This window comes from Fusarium vanettenii (assembly GCF_000151355.1).
Source record: "Fusarium vanettenii 77-13-4 chromosome 5 genomic scaffold NECHAsca_12_chr5_2_0, whole genome shotgun sequence".
NCBI classification, from domain to species: Eukaryota; Fungi; Ascomycota; class Sordariomycetes; order Hypocreales; family Nectriaceae; genus Fusarium; species Fusarium vanettenii.
In genome coordinates this window covers 257,715-280,825 of record NW_003315872.1, presented here as the reverse complement: position 1 = coordinate 280,825, position 23,111 = coordinate 257,715, and the positions used below count along the sequence as shown (strand labels likewise).

Here is a 23,111-nt window from a genome sequence, read left to right as displayed (position 1 = left end):
TCCTCCTAAGACTCGAGGGTGCAGAGGTTTATATCCGGACCCAGGTCAGCGTGATCAGCGCCTTATAAATGCTTGCGATGCTGGTCTGAGACACATCTTCTTCTCATGGTCGTAAAGCGGTCGCGAGGCCCACACCACGTAGGAGTTGTTTCGCATCTGTTGGATGTCAGTTAGTGGCTGCGAAAAGGACTAGACTTGGACAGGACCAACGCACCGAGACAGCATATTGATCATCAAAGGCCTTGTTGAGGACGTCCTCCAGTCTTGTTTGGTCAACCCAGCGCCCCGGGAGAGAAGTGTCCTTGTCGTTGGGATATTGTCCCAGCTGTGAGAATGATGACATTTTGCGATCGGGAGAATGACTTCGTCAAAAGAGTCCAGTGCTGGCTGCCAACAAAGCTGACGTGGTAGGGGGGTGACTGTTGTTTTTTCAGGATGGATGGACGTGAGAAATGTCGAAGTGAAGACTTCTAAAGGTTATCGAAAGCTTGAATGACGCAAATATGATCCGGAAGATGGGGATACAGAATGCTAGGCGGCAAGAAGTAGAGCCGGCTGTTGCTCTCCCAAATACAATTCTTGGAGTGAGTTGCAAGAGGGTAGTATTGCAGGAAAGATGTCCATGGGTAACGGGTGCATATGTATGCGCTGTGAAAGCCACAACAGGGGTGGACGTGTTGAAAAGCAATCTATCATGGTAACACAGGCTCCGAGCCTGCTGGTTGGTCATGTTTTTCCCACGGCACAGCCTGGCAACCAACAAGGCTGGGTGGCTTTCATCACAATCCGGCCAAGGCATACTCTACAATATGACACCGTTGACTTGCAGTGCAGTGGGGTATTGAGGCAGGCTGGGTTGATGGCCCAGATTACGCCCCATGCCATACATACCCTGACCTTGGATCTCTCTGTCAGTTGCGGCTCTTGAGACACATTCCGCTCCAACAACCTCGACCCCTCTGAGATTCAACACCAACGGATAACTCCATTCCTGACAAAAATGTCCTCCGAAGATTCCACCGATGAATTCATCCGAAAGTTCCAAGACTCCAGGAGGGGGCAGCCATCCCACCTTCCTGCCTTCGACCCACTACCCAACGACGCCGACATGAACAGGAGACGTGACGTATTCTCCAGGAGCTCCGGAGACTCCAGCCACGTCTTCGATTATGGTCGTTCGCTTCAGAGTGATCGGACGGCAACATTGCCATTGACGGCCCAGGACACCGATCTTGTTGGGATAGGCGGAGCTGGCAACACCCTCCACCAGCGATCCAAACTGGGCGATCTTCTCTCCCGCGCCATGCTTGAGGGGCAATCAAAGAGATGGCTACCTGAGAGCGAGCTTTTGCGACTCTGCCAACCCGATAACATCTTGGGTGAGTTGACGGCAACCTTTGACCACAAGGAAGCGATGAGGTTCTTTCACTATATATGCGGGCATCCTCTTGATGATGCCCAGGCGGAGCGTCCAGCTGTCAAGATATTTGTAGTACTCCTCTTGATCAACGAACTCAAAGAACTGAAGCGCTTCGTCGATCATGGCTACTGCGACAACGACCTCCCTTTCACCTGGCACACTTGGGGTGCGAACAGGAGGATACTCTGTCCCCGGAACCAACCGTTTTCCAGAGCCCAACACATTGAACACGAAGCTTGCTTCAAGGAGGGCGAGGACAGATTCATGGATAACTTTTATCGTGAACAGTGGCAGGTCCACATCCCCTTTATCTCCAGGACCAAGAACAACCAAGTGGTCGAGTATGAGCTTCATCACCACACCATAATGCCGTGGACGTTCGTCGAAGGGGTCGGGCAGCAAAGCGGATACTCTAACGTATCCATGATCAAGATTCACCCTGCCCACCATTCCTTTGTGAGTCCCTCTTGGTTCGGCTTTTGCCCAGGGTAGACAGGGGTAGTCTAATGCCAGTTCTAGGGCGGAGATGGCACATTTGCTCTCAAGATTCTTCACTCTACTGACCCGGAGGATCTCAAACGGGAGCTCTATGCCATAAGAAAGATTACGACTGGGTCTCATGTGATTGAGCTGCTTGCTACCTTCAAGCGCGGATCTGAGCTCTCGTTCCTCTTCCCGTGGGCTGCAGGGGGTAACTTGGCCGACCTCATGAAGGAAGCCCCCTCCAACTTGCTCCCTCTCTCTACACCCAATCCCTCTGATGTCCTCGCTCGGTGGCTCTTTGAGGAGTGTTTCGGCATCGCCAGAGGCCTCCGTGGAATACACGAGGTCGAGCCCAAGGTTCGAGATGGTGATGACTTCGACAAGGAGGAGTGGGCAAAGAAATACGGGATTCACGGCGACCTCAAACCTGAGAACATCTTGCGCTTTCTAGATGATGGCCTCGGCAACCTAAAGCTGTCCGACTTTGGCTTGACCAAGTTCCACAGCAAGGCCTCGAGGTCTAACCAGCCTGGGGATGGGCCCATGTCTCCAACATATGCTTCACCTGAGCAGAGGCATGACTGCTTTTTAGTTTCTAGAAGGTCAGATGTTTGGGCTCTCGGGTGTGTCTTCTCTATGCTCTTGACCTGGGCCATTCGAGGCCCGAAGGCGCTCGAGGCGTATGGCAAAGCTCGCCATGATGAGAAAGACCCAGGTCGAAGGGGAAACTGGTATCTGGACACTTTTTACGGGACACAGCACACAGAAGATGGGCACCCATTGATTCCTGAGGGTTTCTTCCTAAAGAAGGCCGTGACCGATGTAGGTCATTACCGATTTCCTCCTACTTCGACCGATGCTAACAGTTTGGGCAGTGCATTGAAAAGAACAAGGAAGCGATCTTGGGGCCTGATCGTGAATGCAACTACTTGACCCAATTTCTAGACTTTATCCGCAATAGGATGCTGGAGACCCGCAGCGACAAACGTGCCACGTCTGAGGATGTCTGTCAGTTCCTCCACAAAAAGATAGAAGACAGAATTTCCGGCTCCTCGATTACGCTCCCAACTTTGAGCCGCTCCTAGCATGTGGACAATTGTTTTGCACAGCCCCCATCACGGGGGTGCCAGTCATCATTTACAGCACGAGGCGTCACACCCTAAGCATGCCATTCGGAGAAAGCAGAAGCAATTGGGGGAGTATACAGTTGGACATGGACGAATGCAACTTCAATACATATGTATGCTTGTAACTTAGTAGCCCATGAATATCCCAATCTTGGACATATTACTGCATTCTTTGCCCCCATAACTAGAAGTGGAAGAGGCTATATGCATTCATCTTGGCGTTATTAGCAAACTGCTTTTGTTCTTTAGGTACTTGGAGACTAACCGTCTAGAGGACAATACTCTCTAGCACCAAGAACAATGTTTACCCTAATTGCTAAAACTAAGCTCGAATGTATAAAGATAAAAGGTAAATGCTTGATTATGCTTATCCTGCTCTTTGGGAGTTTCTACCCTGACTGTTAGTATTGTAACCAAGTAAGGAGGGAGATTTGCGTCCCTGAGCCGCAGTATCGACCAGGCCTCTTTTGCGACTCCACTTATGAGGGCTTCTAGACACGAGTGGTTGCAGTCGGTTGAACTTCCAATCATCTTCTACCTAGGCACTTGTTGTCTGCCTTGAATATTCATGGCCGACATCTAGCCTTCCACCTCGTCTATCAAATTTCGCTAGAGGTTGGAAATGCTGGTATGGAAGAGTGCATCTGGGCCACATATCTCGATGCCTCTGTCTTCGGGATGTCACAAAGTGACGCCGGCTCATCAGGGGCCTGGTCCCCCTTAATGATAGATGTCGAGTAGCTTGTCTGGGCAAAGTTCGCAGACAGAAGGCCTCTTAGCAGATGTTGGTGTAGGCTAAAAGGGGATAGGGAGGGGCGCGAGCAAGCGGCAGTGATAGGGCACACCGAATAGGATCTCATGCTGAGCCAGTCTCGAGATCAATCTGCTCTGCACGGGCCCAGCCATTGCCAAACTTTTTCATGAGCCACTTCAACAGTTAGCAAGTTGTGTGATCCTCCATGATAGTGTAAAAAACTGACCTCGAGGGTAGGCACGTAGAGTGTCTGAACCAGCCCGCAGAGTCCGATAGTGAGAGGGATCAGCTGGCCTATCGAATTCACATCATACACACCCCCGACGCCGTTCCAGTAGAGTCAACTCTATCCCCGTGATGGAATAGACTAGTGAAAAGACTCTCAGGTACGGTACCAAGACTTTCACAATCCTTGCTTCCGGTCAGATGGCCCAGTTCGAGATACGGCATACCATCACATACCTCTGTACCTTTTCTCTCCTCGCATTTCTCTCCAAGTCTTTTGACTGAGAAGGGTTCCTGTTGAACTTTCGAAGGTATCGAATAGCTCTAGCCAGCCGGGACTCGTTACGTATGGGGTAGTTGCAGGGGGCTACCGCCAGACAATACACGGCAAACCCCCAGATCCATCCTATCGTGACTAATATTGAACAGAAAGCAAAGAAGGTCTTGACTAACTGGTTGTATAGCGATACTTTTGCAAAGAGGAACCCGTATGTGCCGCATCCTCCCGGTGTCTCCAGGAAGCCACTTTCTTGTATCCCGTCGAGCCAGAACCAGATGTAGTAGACAGAAGCGGCTGTTAATACACACCAGAAAACGAATTGCCGACAGAGACGCGTGACAGTGTCTACATCAAAGCTTTGGATTGGTATCGGGTCGTTACCGGTCAAGAGCACGATGTAGACCCCGCCAAAGATGATGTATGCGAGGATCATAACCTCGACGACGTAGGGACCCTTAGGCGCATCCTCGGTGGACGTGGCAGTGTTCGTGGTCATGAAAAGGAGGGCGACGAAGAAGGCAAAAATGAAGATGACATAGGACTTGGCCAAACTGGCTCGACCTCGCAGCTTGAAGGTTCTCACGATGAGGACGGAGGTCCATTGGAGGTATATGCCGAGTCGGATGCCGAATCCGTAGATATCTGGCTCGCCTTGGAAGGCGCATGGGCCTGCAGAATCTCGTCGAAAGGGGGTTGAAACGGCCATTTGATGAACGGGCTCGATGTCTGGGAAAGCAGTGGCAAAAAGTCTTGACAAGACACCATCACCAGGCCCTTCCTCGGCGGTCCTTTTCTTGCTCAAGGAGGAGACGGTTGAACCTCAGTGTGACAATCATCTTGAGGTTGTGCAAGTACGTATGATACCTCACGGGGGCTCAGCAGGCCAAGATGCAGTTGTACGAGACAATGGTCAACTACCTAAACATGGTTACAGAATACCCTGAGAAACTATCACAATGCTGACTTGCAAAGGGAGAAGAGGCCATCTTCGTTGCCATAGTGGAAGGATGGGGGTGTCGCTTGATGCCTACGCTCACTTGATCAATCGCTCAAGATATTCGACGACCAAGGGGCCGCCATCGATGCTATAACAAACAACATGGATATGAGAATCTGGTACACATACTCCCTTGTGAGTGCTCTATCTAACAAGGGCCTTTGACATGGAGAGGCTAAACTGGAAATATGCTTATTGCACCCTGAGGTAGCGTGTAAGCGACCGTTTTGTCTCACCACTGTACCATCCGGCCTCAGGTGGTCGAAATAGGTAGGTCGGGCTGAATGGCGTGAGGTGCCTATACGTCTACGAGAGGGCTGAGCCGACTGCAACATTCCAGCAAGGTCGTACAGTTGAGGCTTAAGCCCTCAGAGATAGTTGATCGCTATGTCCGAGGAGTATCTGAAGCCATGTCACCATAAGCTCCCTCATTGAACAAAATCGTTGAGGTTTCAACAAGCGGCGTCGACAAGTTTGGTCAGACTGACGGTGTACAGTGAAACCTTGCTGCCACATGGGAGGGGAAGCATTAAAAGCCTCAACCCTTATCATCAAGCAAGGGTTTGGGAATTTCGCGGTTATTTCAACGGCCGGGGGCCTTGTCTAGCTCGTGGCCTGAGCCGCCGTGACGGTCACCCGGGAGCTAAACGCCGATGGGGGGCTTCCTTGCGGGGGAGGGGATTCGAAGAATGATTTTGGGTTTTCCAGTGTCTTTTTTAAGTTTGATCTGTTTCTTTCGAGCTTGCCTAGACTCTGATTTGGTTAGTTTACTCATGTAAAGTTTCTAGAAGAGAAGCTGTCGCGAATCCAAATTCTCAACGGTCATCCCACCGGTTCATGCGCCTTTTTCATTTGATGCTGCAAAAGCCGATATTGCATGCCGCCCCACGATGTTGGCTGACAAAAACCCCTTACGAAAAAAATCCTTGTGAAGAACAAAATTCGGATCGGTCGGAAGACGTGGTATTGAGCCCCGAGACAGCAAGGGATATGCATGAAGGCTGCGATTATGCAGGCACATGGTTTGTTACATGAGCATCCTCGACAATCATTACAATCACCATCCTTGCAGCTGAACAAACACCCGCTAGACAAGAACAAGAAGGCGGCGGACAGGCCGAGGCGAAGGCTGTTGCAATTTCGCCGCGCGTGAGCGGTTCCGAGTGCCAGGATCCGTCGCCACCATGATCTGCATCCTCGCAGGAGTCTGACCTATCACCATGTTTGCCGCGAGGGGCTAGAAACCACACTTGGAGGGGATTCCCAGGCCGGGGAGCGATCCGTCCCTCCACAGCATCAATCCTCTCCCCATGGGGGTCCCCTAATGATGTGACCTGTTGTGTCCTTGGAGCCTGACGGGGGTCTGGAGAAAGCAGGAAAACCTTTGACACACCTCGAGTCATTCTAGAAGTTTACATAGCTGTCAAGTGCCCTGTCGACCCTCTTCTTGTCTCCATTTCGTCAATACTTGCTTCTGCTTGTCGTCCATCGACTACACGCTCATGCGGGACCGTCTCGATACCCACAATCATGCATCACCATGAGGGATGATACCCCCAATATCATCGCCGCAGCCGCCGTGACGCTCCCTCTGGCTACTGCTGCCCTCCTCCTACGACTCCTCTCGCGTCGAATCACAAAGACTGGATATGGCTGGGACGATGTGTTTGCTATTGTGGGCTGGGTATGTCGCGACTCGACTATGGATGCGCGAATATTCTGAATAACCTCATTTTTTAGATCGGTTCATTGGCGCTCTTGATCAATGGCATGATTTGTATGCGCTGCTCGCTCCTCGATCATAGCTCTTCTAACATCGTGTAGGGATTCGCAATGGACTCGGCCGACCGATGGACTACAACCTCTCCAAGGACTATACGTACGCCGACAAGCAGCGGACTGCTTGGTTGCAGATCTGGTGCACAAGCATGACCTACACCTTTGCCATCGCCTTTTCCAAGTTTGCGATTCTCACCTTTTACTGGCGACTCTTTCAATATTCCGACATTCGCGTCCCGATTCAGGTCCTCTCGGCCGTTACCGTCAGCTGGTTCTTCCTTCGACTCTTCATGGTGACGCTCCAATGCATTCCCACTTCAGCCTTTTGGGAAGAGCCCCTGGAGACAAAGACTCAAAAGTGTCACGTTCGCGAATCCGCCTTCTTCTTCTCGACCGTCCTGACTCACGTCCTGATCGACTGCGCCATCCTCGCGCTGCCCGCCATCGAAGTCGGCAGGCTTCATCTACCGAAGGGTCAAAAGGTGGCCGTCATCGCCTTGTTCGCGTTTGGCGCTGTGTAAGTGTGCAGCTTGAGGCTTACTAGAGTCTCGCTGACTGGTATCTAGGACCTGCCTCGCCTCAATCTTCGTCCTCATCGAATCGTTCAGGTACAAATCGGACTCGCCAGAGCCGACGCTGCAATTCGGTCCTCACTACGCTTGGTCCATCGCGGAATGCAACCTGGCCGTAATAGCTGGTATGCTGTCATGTCTTGACATGGTTGACGGGTCACTGATCAATGTAACAGCTTCCCTACCGATGCTCCGACCGATCGCCCGAAAGATCCTCCCGGGATCATTCCTCAGTTCCAACAGCGGTGGCGGCCAATCAACCAAAGCCAGCGCGCCTTTCAGCAACGGCATCAAGCTCACAGGCATCACCAAGACCAAAGAGCGCGACGGCGACGGCTCGAGCTCAACACACGAGCTCACACCGGGAATCGATCCTGGACCGTCAGACTTTGACGCGCCCGACTGGCCGCACAGCGCGCAGACGGTGATATCGAGCCCTTGGCGAAAGTACACGTCATCCCGGGACTTTCAGGATCTGGAGCAGGGCGGTGGTATCCACGTACATAATGAGACGGCAGTAAATGTCGAACGGATATGACGACTATGAGCTGGGACAAGGGGCGACCCTAGGCGTTTTGTCTGCTATTAGAGCATGATTTGATACAGAGATACCAAATGCAATACCGTTGAATATGCGCATGGAACTTGCCGAGAGAGTTGATCAGCAATGCTTGTTGTAGACAAGACATATCCTAGTGCCCCATTCCAGGTGACTGGGTTGATGAACCAGCAGGTCGGTACCGATCGATGCAGGTGGCGTTCCGAGGTGTGCCTCCGACCTGCAGACTCGTACAGTGTCTGGTTCCATTCAGGACCGAAAGACACGGTGCTTGAGGTATCACTGAGCAAACAGTGTTGTAACGGCGCCCACCTTGACTCACCGAGGTGATAGGCCAAGGCTGCGCTAGCCTCGAAGCCAAGCTGCGGCAGTCCTTGACATGGTGACAGGAGCCATCTCGTTTCGATCTGAATCTTCGGCAGAGAGGATCTTGAACCGACCTAGTCTTCAGCTCAGAGGTATTTAAAGGCAATAAATGCTGGGCAAAAAGCACGTAATAGCCGAGCTCGGCAATGTAATCCTTTCTCACGGCTTCACAAACGCCGGGTTTCAATGTCCGGCGTCCGAATATTATCGTTTAGCCGTTTGGAATTGTAGACTCACCATTCGCCGAGGGTACGTAGCTTTAGCATCCTGACGTCGACTTGACTTTCCTCGGACTTGTAAAGCCTCTGACTCTTAACCAAGGTTCTTTTACTCATGTCGAACCATTACCTTTCTCCCTTTGCCCGCTCAATCGCAACACCAAGAGAGAAAGTCCGTGCGATGCTCGAAGAAGCTCGGTTAGATTAATCCCGACTTGATCTTCCCCGCAAGCTGTGTCTCTGTTCTTTCTTATCACCATCAATCTACGGACCAGAGTCAAGATGGCTTCTGCTATACGATTCAAGGCCGTCGCTGGCCTCGCCGGCCTCTCGCGCGCAATCCCTCGAACCCATGCGAATGCCTTCATCTGCCATCGCGGCGCAATCGACACCCAGCGTCGCCTGTTTGGCTTCTCGAGAGTCCTCAATGGCGAGCTCATCGTCAAGGTGCCCCCGATGGCTGAGTCCCTTAACGAGGGCACACTGGCCAGCTTGCCCAAGAAAGTCGGCGAGACCATTGAGGCCGACGAGGAACTTGCCAGCATCGAGACCGACAAGATCGACATTTCCGTTCCTGCCCCCGAGACTGCCGTCATAGCCGAATACTTTGCTGCCGAGGGAGATACTGTTGTTGTTGGTCAAGACCTTGCGCGCATCGTGACGGGCGGCGAGGCCAGCGTTCCTAAGAGCGAGGGAGAGGCTCAACAGCCACCCAAGGAGGAGCCCAAGCAAGAGGCGAAGCCATCCGAGCCTGAAAAGGCCGAAGAGAACCATACCAAGGAGCAGACGCCTCCTCATGAGCCTCCCAGAGCCACGAAGAAGCCTGCCGAGTCGAAGCCTGCACCCAAGCCCGAACCTGCCGCTCCCGCGAGCGCATTCACCGAAGGTCCCGCAAGAACTGAACGAGTTGTAAGTGTTTGAAATATCACAATCGCCATGTCCATAGCTAATGGGACTTGTTTCGCAGGAGAAAATGAGCCGTATGCGACGGACCATCGCAAGCCGCCTCAAGCAGTCCCAAAACACATGCGCCTCCCTCACCACCATCCAAGAAGTCGACATGACCAACCTCATGGCATGGCGAGCCAAGTACAAGGAAGAAGTTGCCGAGAAGTACGGTGTGCGCCTTGGTTACATGGGTGCCTTTACCAAGGCCACTACTCTAGCTGCTTTGGAGATTCCTCAGATCAACGCTGCCATTGACACAGACAAGGAGGTTACTACATGGCGAGACTATGTCGATATCAGTATCGCTGTTTCAGCGCCCAAGGGTCTTGTGACACCTGTGTTGAGGAACACACATACTCTGAGCATTGTTGAGCTGGAGCGAGAGGTTGCTGCTCTGGCCAAGAAGGTGAGCATACAGAAGCACAAGAGTGATGAATGCGCTAACTGTATAAAGGCCCGCGATGCAAAGCTCACCATGGACGATCTCGAAGGCGGCAACTACTCCATCAGCAACCCCGGTATCTTTGGTTCCATGTTTGGTACCCCCGTCATCAACTACCCCCAGTCTGCCGTCTTCAACATGAACGGTATCCAACAGCGTGTCATGGCCATCAACGGCCAGGCCGAAATTCGACCTGTAAGTCTACACAATTTTTCCTCCGTTTCACAAGCTAATGCCGCGTTTCACAGATGATGTACATTAGCTTGACGTATGATCACCGTCTCATTGATGGTCGGGAGGCTGTCAGCTTCCTCAACATTGTAAAGCAGTATATCGAGGATCCTTCTCGGATGCTTCTCGCTTAATGGAAGCCACCCCATAGTATTTGTATTGTAGTAAAAATGAGGATTTTACGGGCTCAGGCGTAACTTGTCTGTGAAGGGCTGCATGGATTGGCGCTTTTTGTAGACTTGGACTTAATACAGGCGTCGACTGTCAATATCTACCAAATCATGATACTTCACAAGTGAAAAACTTGTTCAATTTTCCTCTTCCAGGCCCCATGGCATATCTAGGACCGCAAGAATACCATGCTCAATGCATGTTGTTTACAAGTTGCATAACAGGAGGCCATTCCCAAGGTTCCGCCATTCGCTATGGTGAGTCGGCTACTCGGTCACTAAAAGACCGACAAAGCGAGCTCCTCGAATCTCCGCCTCTCGCTCACTCACCCTCGGATGTCGCACCCGAAAAGCTTCCTTCTGTCTCCCATGATTCGCCCATTCTGGGCTTCATCCAGCTATCCGCCTCTAAACGCCTTTGCCAACTAGCCTAGCCTTCGGGTCACTTATCTATAGCCATGAGATTGCCGTGGATGTTGTCACGGCATTGCCGCGGGCTGCATGGATCTTGGCCTGGATACAAGTCCCGACCTCCATGAATGACTTGCTTCGATCCGATCTTTGATCCATCTTGTACCCCAATGGGATTTTTACAAGGTCGTTTCACACTTTGAGCATCATTAATCTCCATCATTATGCTGCGGTCAGCTCGTTCTGCTTCTGTCGGCGGTAGGAGGCTTGTTCGTGGAGTCTGTTGCCAGCACCAACTCACACGAGGCCTCACGACGCTCAAAACTACCCAGACCATCAGAAAAGATGGAGGTAGGAATTATGCTACTGCGCATGCAGAGGCGATAGCTCCTTCGGAGCCTCCAGTCAGTACACTGCACTTGTTAGCAAGGTCTTTTACGTGTGACTTACACTGTTTAGACACAGGCGGAGTCCTTCCTCCAGGGAGGTGCTGCTTCATACATTGACGAGATGTATCAGTCTTGGAGAGAGTCACCAGAGTCTGTCCATGTTTCATGGAGGACCTACTTCCGCAACATGGAGGATAGATCACGGTCACCCGCCCAGGCTGTCCAACTTCCTCCTGGCTATCTATCGCCTCGGGATCCAGCTCTGCAGTCTCAAGTTCATCCGTCACAAGGTAACCAAGTGACGGATCAGCTAAAGTTGAGCAAACTTGTTACTGCGTATCAATCACATGGACATCATGTCGCCAACATCGACCCCCTTGGGCTTCGCAAGAATGGCCAAGCACCTCACGCCGAGCATCCGGAAGAGTTGAACCCCGCCTATCACGGCTTCACCGCCGCTGACATGAACCGGGAATTCGCTCTTGGCCCAGACCTTATGCCTCATTTCGCAGCTCAAGGCCGCAAGTCGATGACTCTCAGGGAGATTGTGTCCGCGTATGAGTCGGTGTACTGCGGCAACTACGGCATCGAATATTCACACATCCCAAGCGCGGAGAAACGCGAATGGCTTCGTGAAAGACTCGAAGTGCCTACTCCTTTCAAGTTCTCCCCGGATGAGAAGAAGCGCATCCTGGATAGTCTCATCTGGAGCACTGGCTTTGAGCGCTTCATTGCTACCAAATTTCCCACCGAGAAGCGGTTCGGTCTTGATGGCGCTGAGGGTCTTGCTCCTGGTGTTACTTCTCTTATTGACCAGAGTGTCGATGTTCACGGTATTGAGGATATTGTGATTGGGAGCTGTCATCGAGGAAGGTTGACTATGTTGGGTACCGTCTATGGCAAGCCGCGTGAAGCCATCCTCGCCGAGTTTTCGGGGCGAGTAACAGCTGATCTTCCTGGAATGGCTGGTGATGTCAAGTACCACCTGGGACATGATGGTCATCGCATCACTCCTGAAGGCCATCGCGTATCTCTATCCCTCCTCGCCAACCCATCGCATCTCGAAGCCGTCGATCCTGTCGCAACTGGTTCTGCCTATGCCACTCAGAAGCTTCGCGGTGACAAGGACCGCACTCGTGCCATGTGCCTTGCCCTGCACGGTGATGCTGCTTTTGCTGGTCAGGGAGTCGTCTACGAAACTCTTGGTCTCTCAAGACTTGACGGATATGATGTCGGCGGCACCATTCGCATCATCGTCAACAACCAGATTGGATTTACAACTGATGCCGAGTGCTCGCGATCCACTCCCTACGCCTCGGATCTGGCGAAATACACCGACTCGCCGATTATTCACGTTAATGCCGACGACGTCGAAGCCGTCACTTTTGTTTGCCAACTCGCCGCCGACTGGAGAGCTCGCTTCCAAGAGGACATTGTCATCGATCTCGTCTGCTACCGCAAGTTCGGCCACAATGAATTCGACCAGCCCAACTTTACGCAACCTATGATGTACAAGCAGGTCGCTGATCAAACTCCGACATTGGAGCTGTACATCAACAAGCTTGTGCAAGAGGGTACTTTCACCGCTGCTGAGATCGAGGAGCAGAGGAAGTGGGTGTGGGATAGACTCAATGAGAACTTTGAGGACAGCAAGACTTACGTCTCGGAGAGAAAGAACTTTCCGCCTGGTTGGGATTCTCTTCCTTCGCCGGCTTCATTAGCGGTTGAGAAGTATCCTGTCACTCAAACAGCCGTTGAGCATTCCACGCTCAAGTCTATCGCAGACAAAGTCAACAGCGTGCCTGAAGGCTTTGAGCTCCATCAAAGCTTGCAGCGCATTCTTGCCGGACGATTGAGCAGCTTTGACGAAGGTTCTGTTGATTGGTCTACTGCCGAGGCATTGGCTTTCGGAACCCTCTGTCTCGAAGGCCACTCTATTCGTCTCACAGGTCAGGATGTCCAGCGCGGAACGTTCTCACAGCGTCACTCTGTCCTACACAACCAAGCCACTGGCGAGACATGGACGCCTTTGAACACTCTTTCTGAGGAGCAAGCCCCCTACGAAGCCATCAACTCACCTCTTAGCGAGTTTGGTGCCCTCGGTTTTGAATACGGCGTGACCCTCGCAGACCCAAACCCCCTCGTTATGTGGGAAGCCCAATTCGGTGACTTTGCCAACAATGCCCAGGTGATGCTGGACAACTTTATCGTTGCCGGAGAATCCAAGTGGCTGGATCGGTCAGGCATCGTTCTCTCCCTGCCTCACGGGTATGATGGCCAGGGTGCAGAGCATTCGTCTGCTCGGTTGGAGAGATTCTTGTTGATGTGCAATGAGGAGGGCAGATCATGGCCGAGTGAAGACGCCATTGATCGAGCACATCAGGATTCCAACGTGGAAATTGTTTGCATGACGTCGCCGGCAAACTACTTCCATGTGCTGCGTCGTCAACTGAAGCGAGAATATCGCAAGCGTAAGTCTACAATATCCTACCATTTGAGTACGCCAACTAACAGCAATATCTAGCATTGGTCATCTTCTTCTCAAAGTCTCTGCTCCGCCATCCCATCGCCAGATCCGACATCTCCCTCTTCACTGATCCCTCTGCCACCTTCCAGCCAGTTCTTGCTGACCCAGAACACGAAGCCGGCGGAATAGACAGTGAGGACAAGATCTCCCGTGTTATCTTCTGTTCCGGCCAAGTCTACGCCTCTTTGGTCAAGCACAGAGCCTCCAACGGCCTCCGCGACACAGCCATCACACGTATCGAGGAACTGCATCCTTTCCCCTGGCGTGAAGTCAAGGCCAATTTGGAAAAGTACCCCAACGCACAGAACATCGTCTGGGCGCAAGAAGAGTATTACAATGGTGGAGCCTGGCATTATATTCGAGATCGTTTGGAGGCTGTTCTCCGCGAGTCGGATAGTCTGTCGGCAAGGAGGGTGTTGTATGCTGGAAGGGCTGTTAGTGCTAGCCCAGCTACTGGATTGAAAAAGAGGCATGAGGCGGAGGAGAAGCAGCTGCTTGAGGATGCTTTCAGCGTTCAAGAATAATTTTATAGTTTGTTGAGCAGGATAGTCTTCGGTAGACTGAACCCATCTCAATTATAGCACTGTACATTTGGGCACTCAGTTTGTCATTCCTCAGCCTTTCCTTTCTCACTGTTTATATCTTTATCTTTCTATTCCTAGACACAGTGAGCTCTCTACATAGTACATAGCAAATAGAATCTTTCTTAGCAAGATGTCACATATCGCCGTAACGCAAGCTGGTTGTGGCATGCATCTCAGAAACGCCGACAACTGCCATGACACGATACGATGCAAAGAGTCGTACTTGAGACTAGACAGATTCTTCAATTATACGTAGAGTCCGAGGGCTCATTTTAAGCTGATATCTCGCTCTTCATGCAAACAGTCCCATTCTTTTCCACCAGCACATCCCAAACCTTGCCACCCTCGGCATCTTGCACACCATCCGTCCGGATGTTGTACGTCTCACCTGCATACAAAGGCGACATGGCCCGATACTTGATATCTTTAGGACCCTCTCCATTTCCATGGATGTCGCGCCAATAGTTCAGGAGGTTGATTAGGTTCAGAGGTCCATGAACCACCAGGCCGGGGTGATCTTCCACGTTACGAGTCCAGTCTTCGTTGTAGTGAATCATGTGGCCGTTGAATGTGAGAGCAGAGAATCTGAATAGGCCAACTGGTGACCATCGAAGTTCTCGGATGGGAGCGCCTGCTATTGTCAGTAAATGATTGTGTATAGATGGTTCAGAGGATATACCCTCGCTCTTGGTTGCCAGATCCTTCACAGAGGACGGACCACGACCGACGTTCTCAAGCCGTTTTGGCGGCTCTTTGACGGCATTGAGGTCGATCTCAGGTCGAAAGACCCATGATCGGCGATCAGTCAACGCCAAGCCTTTTGGTCCCCAGAACTCCTTCTCAACCTCAACCAGAACCATTTCTCCCGCTGAGCGACTCTTCTTAGGAACAGCACTCAATAACCTCGTCCGCTCTTCAACCTCATCTCCAACTCGGAGGAAAGCACCACTTGACGGCTCTGCCCACTGCATCTTTCCACCGGCCCACATTCTCCTCGTGAATGGGGCAGACGCATTAAAAGTCCTGTCCGTCCCGTCCGCACCCAGATCCCCCTCGGTGCCATTTGGCGTGAAATACGCTAGATGATACCCCGGAGGTACAGGAGTTCCAGCTACTGGCGCATTCTCAGAGACGTCTGTTCCGTTGAGGTTGGGGCGACCAAGTGTCAGGGCGAGCTTTTGTAATTGGTTGGCGTCAATGAGTTGACGGCGGACAACAGATTTGTCGGCAAAGTTCTCAAGAAGATAAGATGCAGCATCTGCAGCTGTGGCCTTCTGCAAACGTGAGGAGACTGTGAAGCCTCGTCGCTGGCATGAAGCTGCCTGAACAATGCGCCCGGCTTGACGGAGGTGAATCGATTTCGTCATCATGATCCCGCTTCTCAATGGCTGACAATAGATGAATAGGTTCAGTTAAAGGCCCTGGTCAAGCGGGAATTCATGTATGTATAATACTGAATCGGTAACCAACCAACAAGACGACGGAGTCATTTCGGTCATGGTCCGGGTGGAGAACGGAGGTGGAACCGGGGCTCCCGGCCGCGGTCTCGGCTACTTGAGCTCCCCTCCAAGTAACCGAAGTAGCCGGTCTTCACCAAAGATTCGGATATCATCTCCGGAGTTTGATTCACCGCGAACGGCCCAGGATATTGAGACTCTCCATCTGCATTGGATCATTCGCCTGCAACACAAGACCGAGATCCGCCATGCCGTCATCGCCCTCCCAGGGTCCGTATAAAAGATTAAAGTATTGGTCTTCAAAGACTCTTGTCTGGGCCTGCGTCTGCGGGGTGGGAAAGTCATGTGTCTGCTCTGCTGGGCTGGCTGCATCTGCACTTCCTTGCTGGTCATCCGAAGTCGCTCCTGATTCAAGGTCGGCGATGCTGTGAATGGGTGCGTCGCTCCGTGTTGCGCCGTGTAGTCGCTGGGCAATTGATACGTCGAGGTATTGGAGAAACAAGTCCAGCACGTTGTTGTTGATCCTCCAGTATTTCTGGATCTCTTGCAGGCCAAGGAGGCACATCTGCGCACGATGCTCAGCGATGCGGCGAGATACATCCACGCCTCGTCGTATGCTGATGGCATGGATGCAGAGGGCGGCAAATAGACTCGTGATTCTAATAGCCGGTCAGCATGGGTACTTCTTTTCAGTTACTTATCCAGCTTACAAGTGCATCTGTCCATAGCGAAGCGTTCCTTGTGCGAGCATGTCCTCGGCGATTCTGCTAATCTTAGATGCAGCCGCAACAGCAATCTGCCCGCTCTGTTCGTCTTGGCCGTATCTAAGAAACTTGTGTCGATAGATGAGGATCCGAAGATGGCTGCGCAAATGCTGTTAGCAACGGCTTCGGCTATTGGCAGAGATTGCATACTTATAGGCAAGGTGTAACAGATGCGCCCACACTGAGGCGGTACCATCCTCGACACCGCGGTTCATGTCTTCTGGGAGGTTTACCCTCCAGTCTTCGAGTGCATCACCGACATCTTGGATCTGCTCAGGAGTCGACGGTTGCCTGCCAGGCGAAAAGTGCACGTCGACTACTCGGCCAACTGTTCCAGATGAGTCAGTGCTTCACACCAATTTAGCTCTCTATGGTAACTCACGTATTCGTGCAATATCTACCATCTTGATGGCATATGTTATGTGCTCCGGCTTACAACAGCCAAAGGGTGAAAAGTCCGGGTGTTCAGTTTCAGACTCCAGATCTGACGGGCTCAGCGGCTCGATATCGCAGTCGTCATCTCTGATCCTGCTGGGAAGTCCCAACGAAGCAGCTGCTTGTCGCTCTCGAACCTGCATGGGTTAGAGGGTTATCTCATTATATGCGCAGGTGACTCACGTAGATAGACCACCAGATCCGCCTCCTAAGACGAGCCTTTTGGGGATCTCTAGTCGTGAACTTCGGTCTGGAAGATGTCAGTCACTGTTTCCTCATCCTGAAACTTGTCAGAGGTGTCAACTCACGATCTATGGAGTCCATATGACTCTGCCACGCCAATGACTACTCCCAACCAATACCGCACATCTCTGACATCAGAAGGGCCGCCGCGCCAGAAGCTCATAAGAAACAGTGATTGAATCAGGGTAATCTCATCCTTTTCCCAGTCGGCATGAAACAGAAGCCTCGCTCGTGTGTATAGTAGCGACTTGGCCTCTGTTCTGTCGGTAAACCCCATAGAGGTGATGGTCGCATTGTCACAGTACGTTGCCCCGATGAAGAGCATGGACTGCATTAAAAGGAATGAGACCTCGGACGCAGCCAGTTGGCGAGTGAACTCTGCCCTATCCAGGATTGGGAAGCATGGATGAAACCAGGTGAAGTAGGCTTGTAAGGCGGGCGTGCAGGCGTGTAGGTCGGGCAACGTGAGGGCACCCTCATCACGGAGATACCGTGATGTTCCTACACTGAGGCGATCGATACTGGCTGGAGATGCACCTTCGGGCATGGACTGAGGTGTGCTGTTGATGGGAAAGAGAAGTCGGGCCTTTTGCTTGCTGCCATTTTGGTCATCTTGTTCGTCAGGCTGTTCTCCTATACGGGGCATTCCAGGTACCAGGGTGAGAAAGTTAGATTCGCCAAAGAAAAGAGTCCCAGGTGCTGCTGAATCTGTTGAAGGTGAAGGGCTCCTGGCTGGTATTCTGGTATCAGCAGCATCTCTCTCAGTATGAGGAGTTGCGCCTGAAGCCACTGTATGAACAGACGATGTCGGTCGATGAGAGAGGAATCCCCCATCGCTGCCTTGTACACTTGGGCTCAAGGCAGAAGGTCTTTGTTGCTCAACCTGCTTCTGACGTTTGTTCTTCCGTGGATATCTGGACTAATTGTTAAACAAATATCCAATACAAGGACTATCAAGTCAACTCACCTCCCCCGACGAGACGGCAACACCTCACAGTTTACCCCTGAAGAAGCACAATTGGAGCAGGGATGGCACTCTGTGACATTACACCTCACCCGCCGAGAGTTGCACTCACGGCATGCATGCTTCGCGCGGGCACGCTTGACAGTGCCGGTAGCCGTCGAGGCGTCATCGGTAGCCGCAGATGAGAACATGTTGCATGGATCGGTGTCTTGGCTTGGATCAACAAACAATGACACTGGCCATTCGGCTTATTTGGTAGAGTAGCCGGGGGAGAATGTCTTGTTATATGGATCGAGAATTGGTCAGAGGCAAGTCCCATGCTTCGGGAGGGACATCCGGCGATGACATTGTCATGGGTCCACTTTTCTAAGAGTCAAGTAACCGAGGAAAGATGAGATCAATCGATGCTCTTGGGGAAGAGATATGGGGTCGGTGGATTCCATATGGAGTTATTGGCTGTCCTTATCGTTTCCATGACATGGTTAACCTAGTTTATTCTCCTTATCAACATACAGGCCTCGTCGGTGTGAATAGCTAGGGTGTACATACCCCTCACTCAGTGTGTAAGTGGCAGTCCATCTGCCAGCCATGGTGTAAAGACTTCCACTTTACTCAAGAAGTTTTCTATTCTATGTACTTTTTAAAACAATTATCTCCTGTCTAGTAACTCCTGGGAAGTTGAAGCACCCTCTCGCTGATAAAGTTCAAAATCATCTCCCTGCTAATAGGTGCAATCCTCGGCACAAGACACTCGCGGAACCACCTCTCAACATCATACTCCATGGCATATCCCATACCTCCGTGTGTAAGAACCGCTCTCTCGCAAGCTGTAAATGCAGCCTCGGCAGCCATGTACTTGGCGCTGTTGGCTGCGACGCCCACCTCGTCTTGTCGGATGGATGAGTCTGTCTTGCTCTGGTCGTAGAGTCGTGCTGCGTGGTAGGTTGCCAGCTTGGCGCCCTCGAGCTTCATGTATGCGTCGGCAAGGGGGTGTGCGATGGCCTGGTTCATTCCAATCTGGCGCTTGAAGACGACGCGCTCACGGGCGTATTCGCTGGCCTTCTTGAGGGCCGCATAACCCAGGCCAAGAGCCTCGCCAGCAAGGAGACATCGCTCAGCGTTCATACCATGAAGGATCATCTTGAAACCCTTGCCCTCTTCACCAATCAGAGAATTGGCAGGGATCTGGTAGTTGTCGAAGAACACCTCATTAGCATCCACAGCGCGACCACCCATCTTCTTAATCTTGCGCAGATCAAGACCAGGCTGGTCCCTGTTCAGGTCGATAGAGAACAGGGAGAGGCCTTCACTAGGCTTCTTAACTTCCTCAAGTGGTGTTGTTCGTGCAAGAAGAATCATCTTGGAGGCAACTTGAGCGCAAGTAATCCAGATCTTCTGACCAGTCACACTGTAGGATCCGTCCGAGTTCTTCTTTGCTGTGGTACCCAGTCGGAGTGTGTCGAGGCCGGCGTTCGGCTCCGTAACACCAAAGCAGACTCGCCACTTTCCAGACACAATGTTGGGGACTGTTGTTTCGAGCTGTTCTTGAGAACCAAACTTGGCCAGGGGCTGTGTCGCATAGACGTTGGCGTGGATTGACTGTGCGCCAGCCATTCCAGCTCCAGACTCGGTGATAGTCTGCATCATCATAGTCGCCTCAGAGATGCCCAAACCCGAGCCTCCCAGGGATTCAGGAAGTGCGATTCCCAGCCATCCATCCTTCGCCAGCGCAGCGTGGAACTCCTTGGGATCCTTCTCCTCCTGATCATGCTCCTGCCAGTAGGTGTTGGGAAACTCGGAGCAGACCTGGCTCACCGCTTCCCTAACCATGAGTTGGTTCTCAGTGAAGCCAGCCATCCCCATGAGTCTCCGTGGACTTGTTGTTGAAAAGGCATGGCTCCGCCCAGCCTGAGTCCGGGAGGATGAGAGGGTAGGGCGACTCAAGCGCCAGAGTTGATTCGCTACTGATCGTGACATGTTGAAAGATATCTGAGGATGAGATGATACTGAGTCTGAATATCTGGAGATGTGAGCTTCATTTATCCATCAGCACGATATTCTTTCTGCACTTACAAGAACTCTAGTTGCCGAATCACCAGTTCAATCGCAAGGTAGTTGACGGCGACAAGTTGTGGAGTAACATGGCATATAGCCGACTCAACGGACAAAGTGTGGGGGTGTCCAGAATGACCTCCATCTTGAGTAGCCGAATTGGCTACTTCAAACGCCCAATTATCTTTCAATGGCGTTCCAAATCCGGTAGGGATAAAGATTCGGCGATTCAGGCGCCTTTTCCATAATATCAACGGCATCTTGAGCGCCGACCCCGATGGCCTTGCCGGCTCCGGTGGCGCAACGCCCTCGGTTCCGGGGCATCACGGGTCCGACATGGTATAGAAAACGCCGACTTGTCAGGAGTATTCGGGCTATGATTGATGTATAGAGAAGTGTTGTTTGTCTTGAAAGTACTTCAAATAGGGCAGTTGATCTAGTCATTCGTTCCACTTCATATCCGGCTTCTCTCCATTCTTGGAGCACTCCGCAATCATGGCGCAAGATACCCAAGTAGCCGTTCAGTCTCTTCCAGCTCTTACAGAACACCATAAACACAAAATCTTGGTACCAAAGCAAAATATACAATATCCGAAATGGTTTGGCGGATCAGCATCATGTCTGGCTGTCATATGCTCACATCCCCTCGACTTAGGTAGGTGATTTCCTTACTCGCCTTCCAGGATACCGAGTTACTAACTTGTCATGATTTCTAGTCAAGGTCAGGCTACAGGCTACACCGTTGTCTGAAAGAAAGAATGTTCTGGAAACGATAGTCCATATCCTTCGCAATGAGGGTGTCTCTGGTCTATACCGCGGTGTAAGTAGCTTCAAAGATCAATTAGATGCTAGTTACTAACCCGAGGCATAGCTATCAGCAGGCTTGCTTCGTCAATGTCAGTCTTCCCTTGATCATTACCATCGCTCGTGCTGATATCAGAATGTAGTGACTTATGGATCCACAAGATTCGCCATCTACGAGTCCATCAAGGAGCAGTCTTCGAAACAAGGCGGCGGTCCAGCCCCCATGACCATCCTCCTCCCAGGCGCCTTTCTATCCGGCGCATGTGGTGCCCTCGTAGGAAATCCGGCCGATCTTGCCAACGTGCGCATGCAAAACGACCGCTCCCTTGCGCCGTCTCTTCGACAAAACTACCGCTCGGTATTTGACGTCCTTGTTCGCGTCGCAAAGACAGATGGCATCCAAGGCTACCTCCGCGGTGTCTTTCCCAACGCTATTCGGGCCGGTGCCATGACAAGTTGCCAGCTTGCCTCCTATGATGGCATCAAGCAGTCCCTAGTGGACAACTTTAGCCTCAAGGATGGTACACCGACACAACTGCTTGCATCAGTTCTCGCGGGTCTCATCGCTACAACAATATGCAGTCCCATCGACGTGATCAAGACACGCACCATGAGTCAGGGCGGTTCAAGCTCCATAGTCGGAATGATGACAGAATTAACGAGATCTGAGGGGTTGAGATGGGCTTTCAGGGGGTGGTTACCCAGTTTTGCGCGGCTAGGACCGCATACAGCTGCGACACTGTTGATTCTAGAGCAGCATCGGCATTTGTATCGAGAGTATATATCCCGAGGAGTAAAGCAGGATGAACTATTGTAGGGATTAGGTATCAGTACTTCCAAGCACATAGACCAGGGTGAATGGAGGGAGCTAGAAGACTTTAGTACATGCTCACACAAGATGTGCCAGTATCTCACCCAATGGATGGATCTCGGCCTTTTTCTCATCACCCAGTTATTTATCTCCGGTCCTTTATGCACAGTATTTCTTAATGCGCCTCTTAATGTTCAATGCATCATGACTCTCTCTAGCAGTTCATTCATGCCCATGAAGTAGAAGTTCAAGCGTCCAATAACGGTTGTACTGTATTCCGCCCATTGTCCGATAAACCATCCCTCCGCGGATGGATCTGTTGTCCAGGGACTTCTCATTGTTTAAGCTTAGAGTTGTGGTTTTGATCCACTCTCAAGCATTGTTATCCTGTACAGGAGGGGAAACGCCAATCTACTTAACTGTAATCTTCATCGGCGCTTCTCTAGTGAGCCTCCAGCAAGCTGTCCTTTTCAGTTTGTTAAAGAGGGGAAGACAGCTCAGGTCTACTGTCGACATGGTGTTATAATGGCCTATTGACGCCCTTGGCTGTCGCAGCTTGCTTTCCCCTCCTGTCCACATCCTCCCATCACCACCATGAAGGTCCCCTTCGCAGCACTCGGCCTGCTGCTCATAAGCGCCGCGCAAGCTCTTCCCCTGCCCAAAACCGACAAAACGGCGCCTATCTCCAAGACCGTCCACAAAAGAGCCGTCTATGGTCTCTGGAACGGTTTCCCACACATTGGAAAGTCTGACGATGTCCTCCTGGGTTTGATGTTCGATCTTGGACGGAAAGTACAGCCACACCCGAAGATGCGTGGGTGAAAACACTTGACAACAGGATTTACAGAGGCTCACAGATGCACAGCTGTAAGCCATTGGCACGACAAGGAGAATGACCGGTTCGAGAGCAACAGCTGGGCGCTTAGTCCCCATGAGCTCAGGATTTTCGACGAGATAGTCAAACAGGATAACCAACCCGCGACGGTCGGCAAGCCGGTTCACATTGTTTAGCCAATCACGGGTTCACTTTATAACCTAACCAGGAGCTAAATGGGAGATAAAAATGGGAAATAATATCATTAATCTTTGAATATTCTAT

At 51.6% G+C, this 23,111-nt stretch overlaps 8 protein-coding genes across 8 annotated transcripts; 6 read left to right on the top strand and 2 right to left on the bottom strand.

Moving 5' to 3' along the window:
• Positions 1-1,000: 1,000 nt before the first annotated feature.
• NECHADRAFT_79929 (uncharacterized protein) lies at positions 1,001-4,986 on the top strand (the record flags this gene model as incomplete). Its single annotated transcript, XM_003048067.1, has 7 exons — positions 1,001-1,876; positions 1,940-2,725; positions 2,779-2,911; positions 3,013-3,143; positions 3,373-3,430; positions 4,474-4,497; positions 4,601-4,986. The coding sequence occupies 7 exons, from the start codon at positions 1,001-1,003 to the stop codon at positions 4,984-4,986; spliced, it is 2,394 nt and encodes a 797-aa protein (XP_003048113.1).
• A 1,840-nt stretch (positions 4,987-6,826) lies between these two features.
• NECHADRAFT_79928 (uncharacterized protein) lies at positions 6,827-8,175 on the top strand (the record flags this gene model as incomplete). Its single annotated transcript, XM_003048066.1, has 5 exons — positions 6,827-6,970; positions 7,027-7,063; positions 7,111-7,582; positions 7,632-7,762; positions 7,814-8,175. The coding sequence occupies 5 exons, from the start codon at positions 6,827-6,829 to the stop codon at positions 8,173-8,175; spliced, it is 1,146 nt and encodes a 381-aa protein (XP_003048112.1).
• Positions 8,176-9,062: 887 nt separating this feature from the next.
• NECHADRAFT_68939 (uncharacterized protein) lies at positions 9,063-10,587 on the top strand (the record flags this gene model as incomplete). The annotated part of the gene is made up of 4 exons (XM_003048065.1): positions 9,063-9,689; positions 9,748-10,134; positions 10,183-10,365; positions 10,419-10,587. The coding sequence occupies 4 exons, from the start codon at positions 9,063-9,065 to the stop codon at positions 10,533-10,535; spliced, it is 1,314 nt and encodes a 437-aa protein (XP_003048111.1). The 3' UTR covers positions 10,536-10,587.
• A 740-nt stretch (positions 10,588-11,327) lies between these two features.
• NECHADRAFT_79926 (uncharacterized protein) lies at positions 11,328-14,422 on the top strand (the record flags this gene model as incomplete). The annotated part of the gene is made up of 3 exons (XM_003048064.1): positions 11,328-11,333; positions 11,442-13,842; positions 13,896-14,422. The coding sequence occupies 3 exons, from the start codon at positions 11,328-11,330 to the stop codon at positions 14,420-14,422; spliced, it is 2,934 nt and encodes a 977-aa protein (XP_003048110.1).
• Positions 14,423-14,754: 332 nt separating this feature from the next.
• On the bottom strand, positions 14,755-15,852 carry NECHADRAFT_93232 (uncharacterized protein; the record flags this gene model as incomplete). Its single annotated transcript, XM_003047887.1, has 3 exons — positions 14,755-14,999; positions 15,162-15,756; positions 15,811-15,852. The coding sequence occupies 3 exons, from the start codon at positions 15,850-15,852 to the stop codon at positions 14,755-14,757; spliced, it is 882 nt and encodes a 293-aa protein (XP_003047933.1).
• Positions 15,853-19,005: 3,153 nt separating this feature from the next.
• NECHADRAFT_39949 (uncharacterized protein) lies at positions 19,006-20,322 on the bottom strand (the record flags this gene model as incomplete). Its single annotated transcript, XM_003047886.1, has 1 exon — positions 19,006-20,322. The coding sequence occupies one exon, from the start codon at positions 20,320-20,322 to the stop codon at positions 19,006-19,008; it is 1,317 nt and encodes a 438-aa protein (XP_003047932.1).
• A 570-nt stretch (positions 20,323-20,892) lies between these two features.
• On the top strand, positions 20,893-22,018 carry NECHADRAFT_79923 (uncharacterized protein; the record flags this gene model as incomplete). Its single annotated transcript, XM_003048063.1, has 4 exons — positions 20,893-21,052; positions 21,114-21,217; positions 21,269-21,293; positions 21,345-22,018. 4 exons carry the CDS (start codon positions 20,893-20,895, stop codon positions 22,016-22,018), a joined length of 963 nt encoding a protein of 320 aa, XP_003048109.1.
• Positions 22,019-22,606: 588 nt separating this feature from the next.
• NECHADRAFT_122552 (uncharacterized protein) lies at positions 22,607-23,023 on the top strand (the record flags this gene model as incomplete). Its single annotated transcript, XM_003048062.1, has 2 exons — positions 22,607-22,826; positions 22,860-23,023. 2 exons carry the CDS (start codon positions 22,607-22,609, stop codon positions 23,021-23,023), a joined length of 384 nt encoding a protein of 127 aa, XP_003048108.1.
• Between the last annotated feature and the right edge of the window lie 88 nt (positions 23,024-23,111).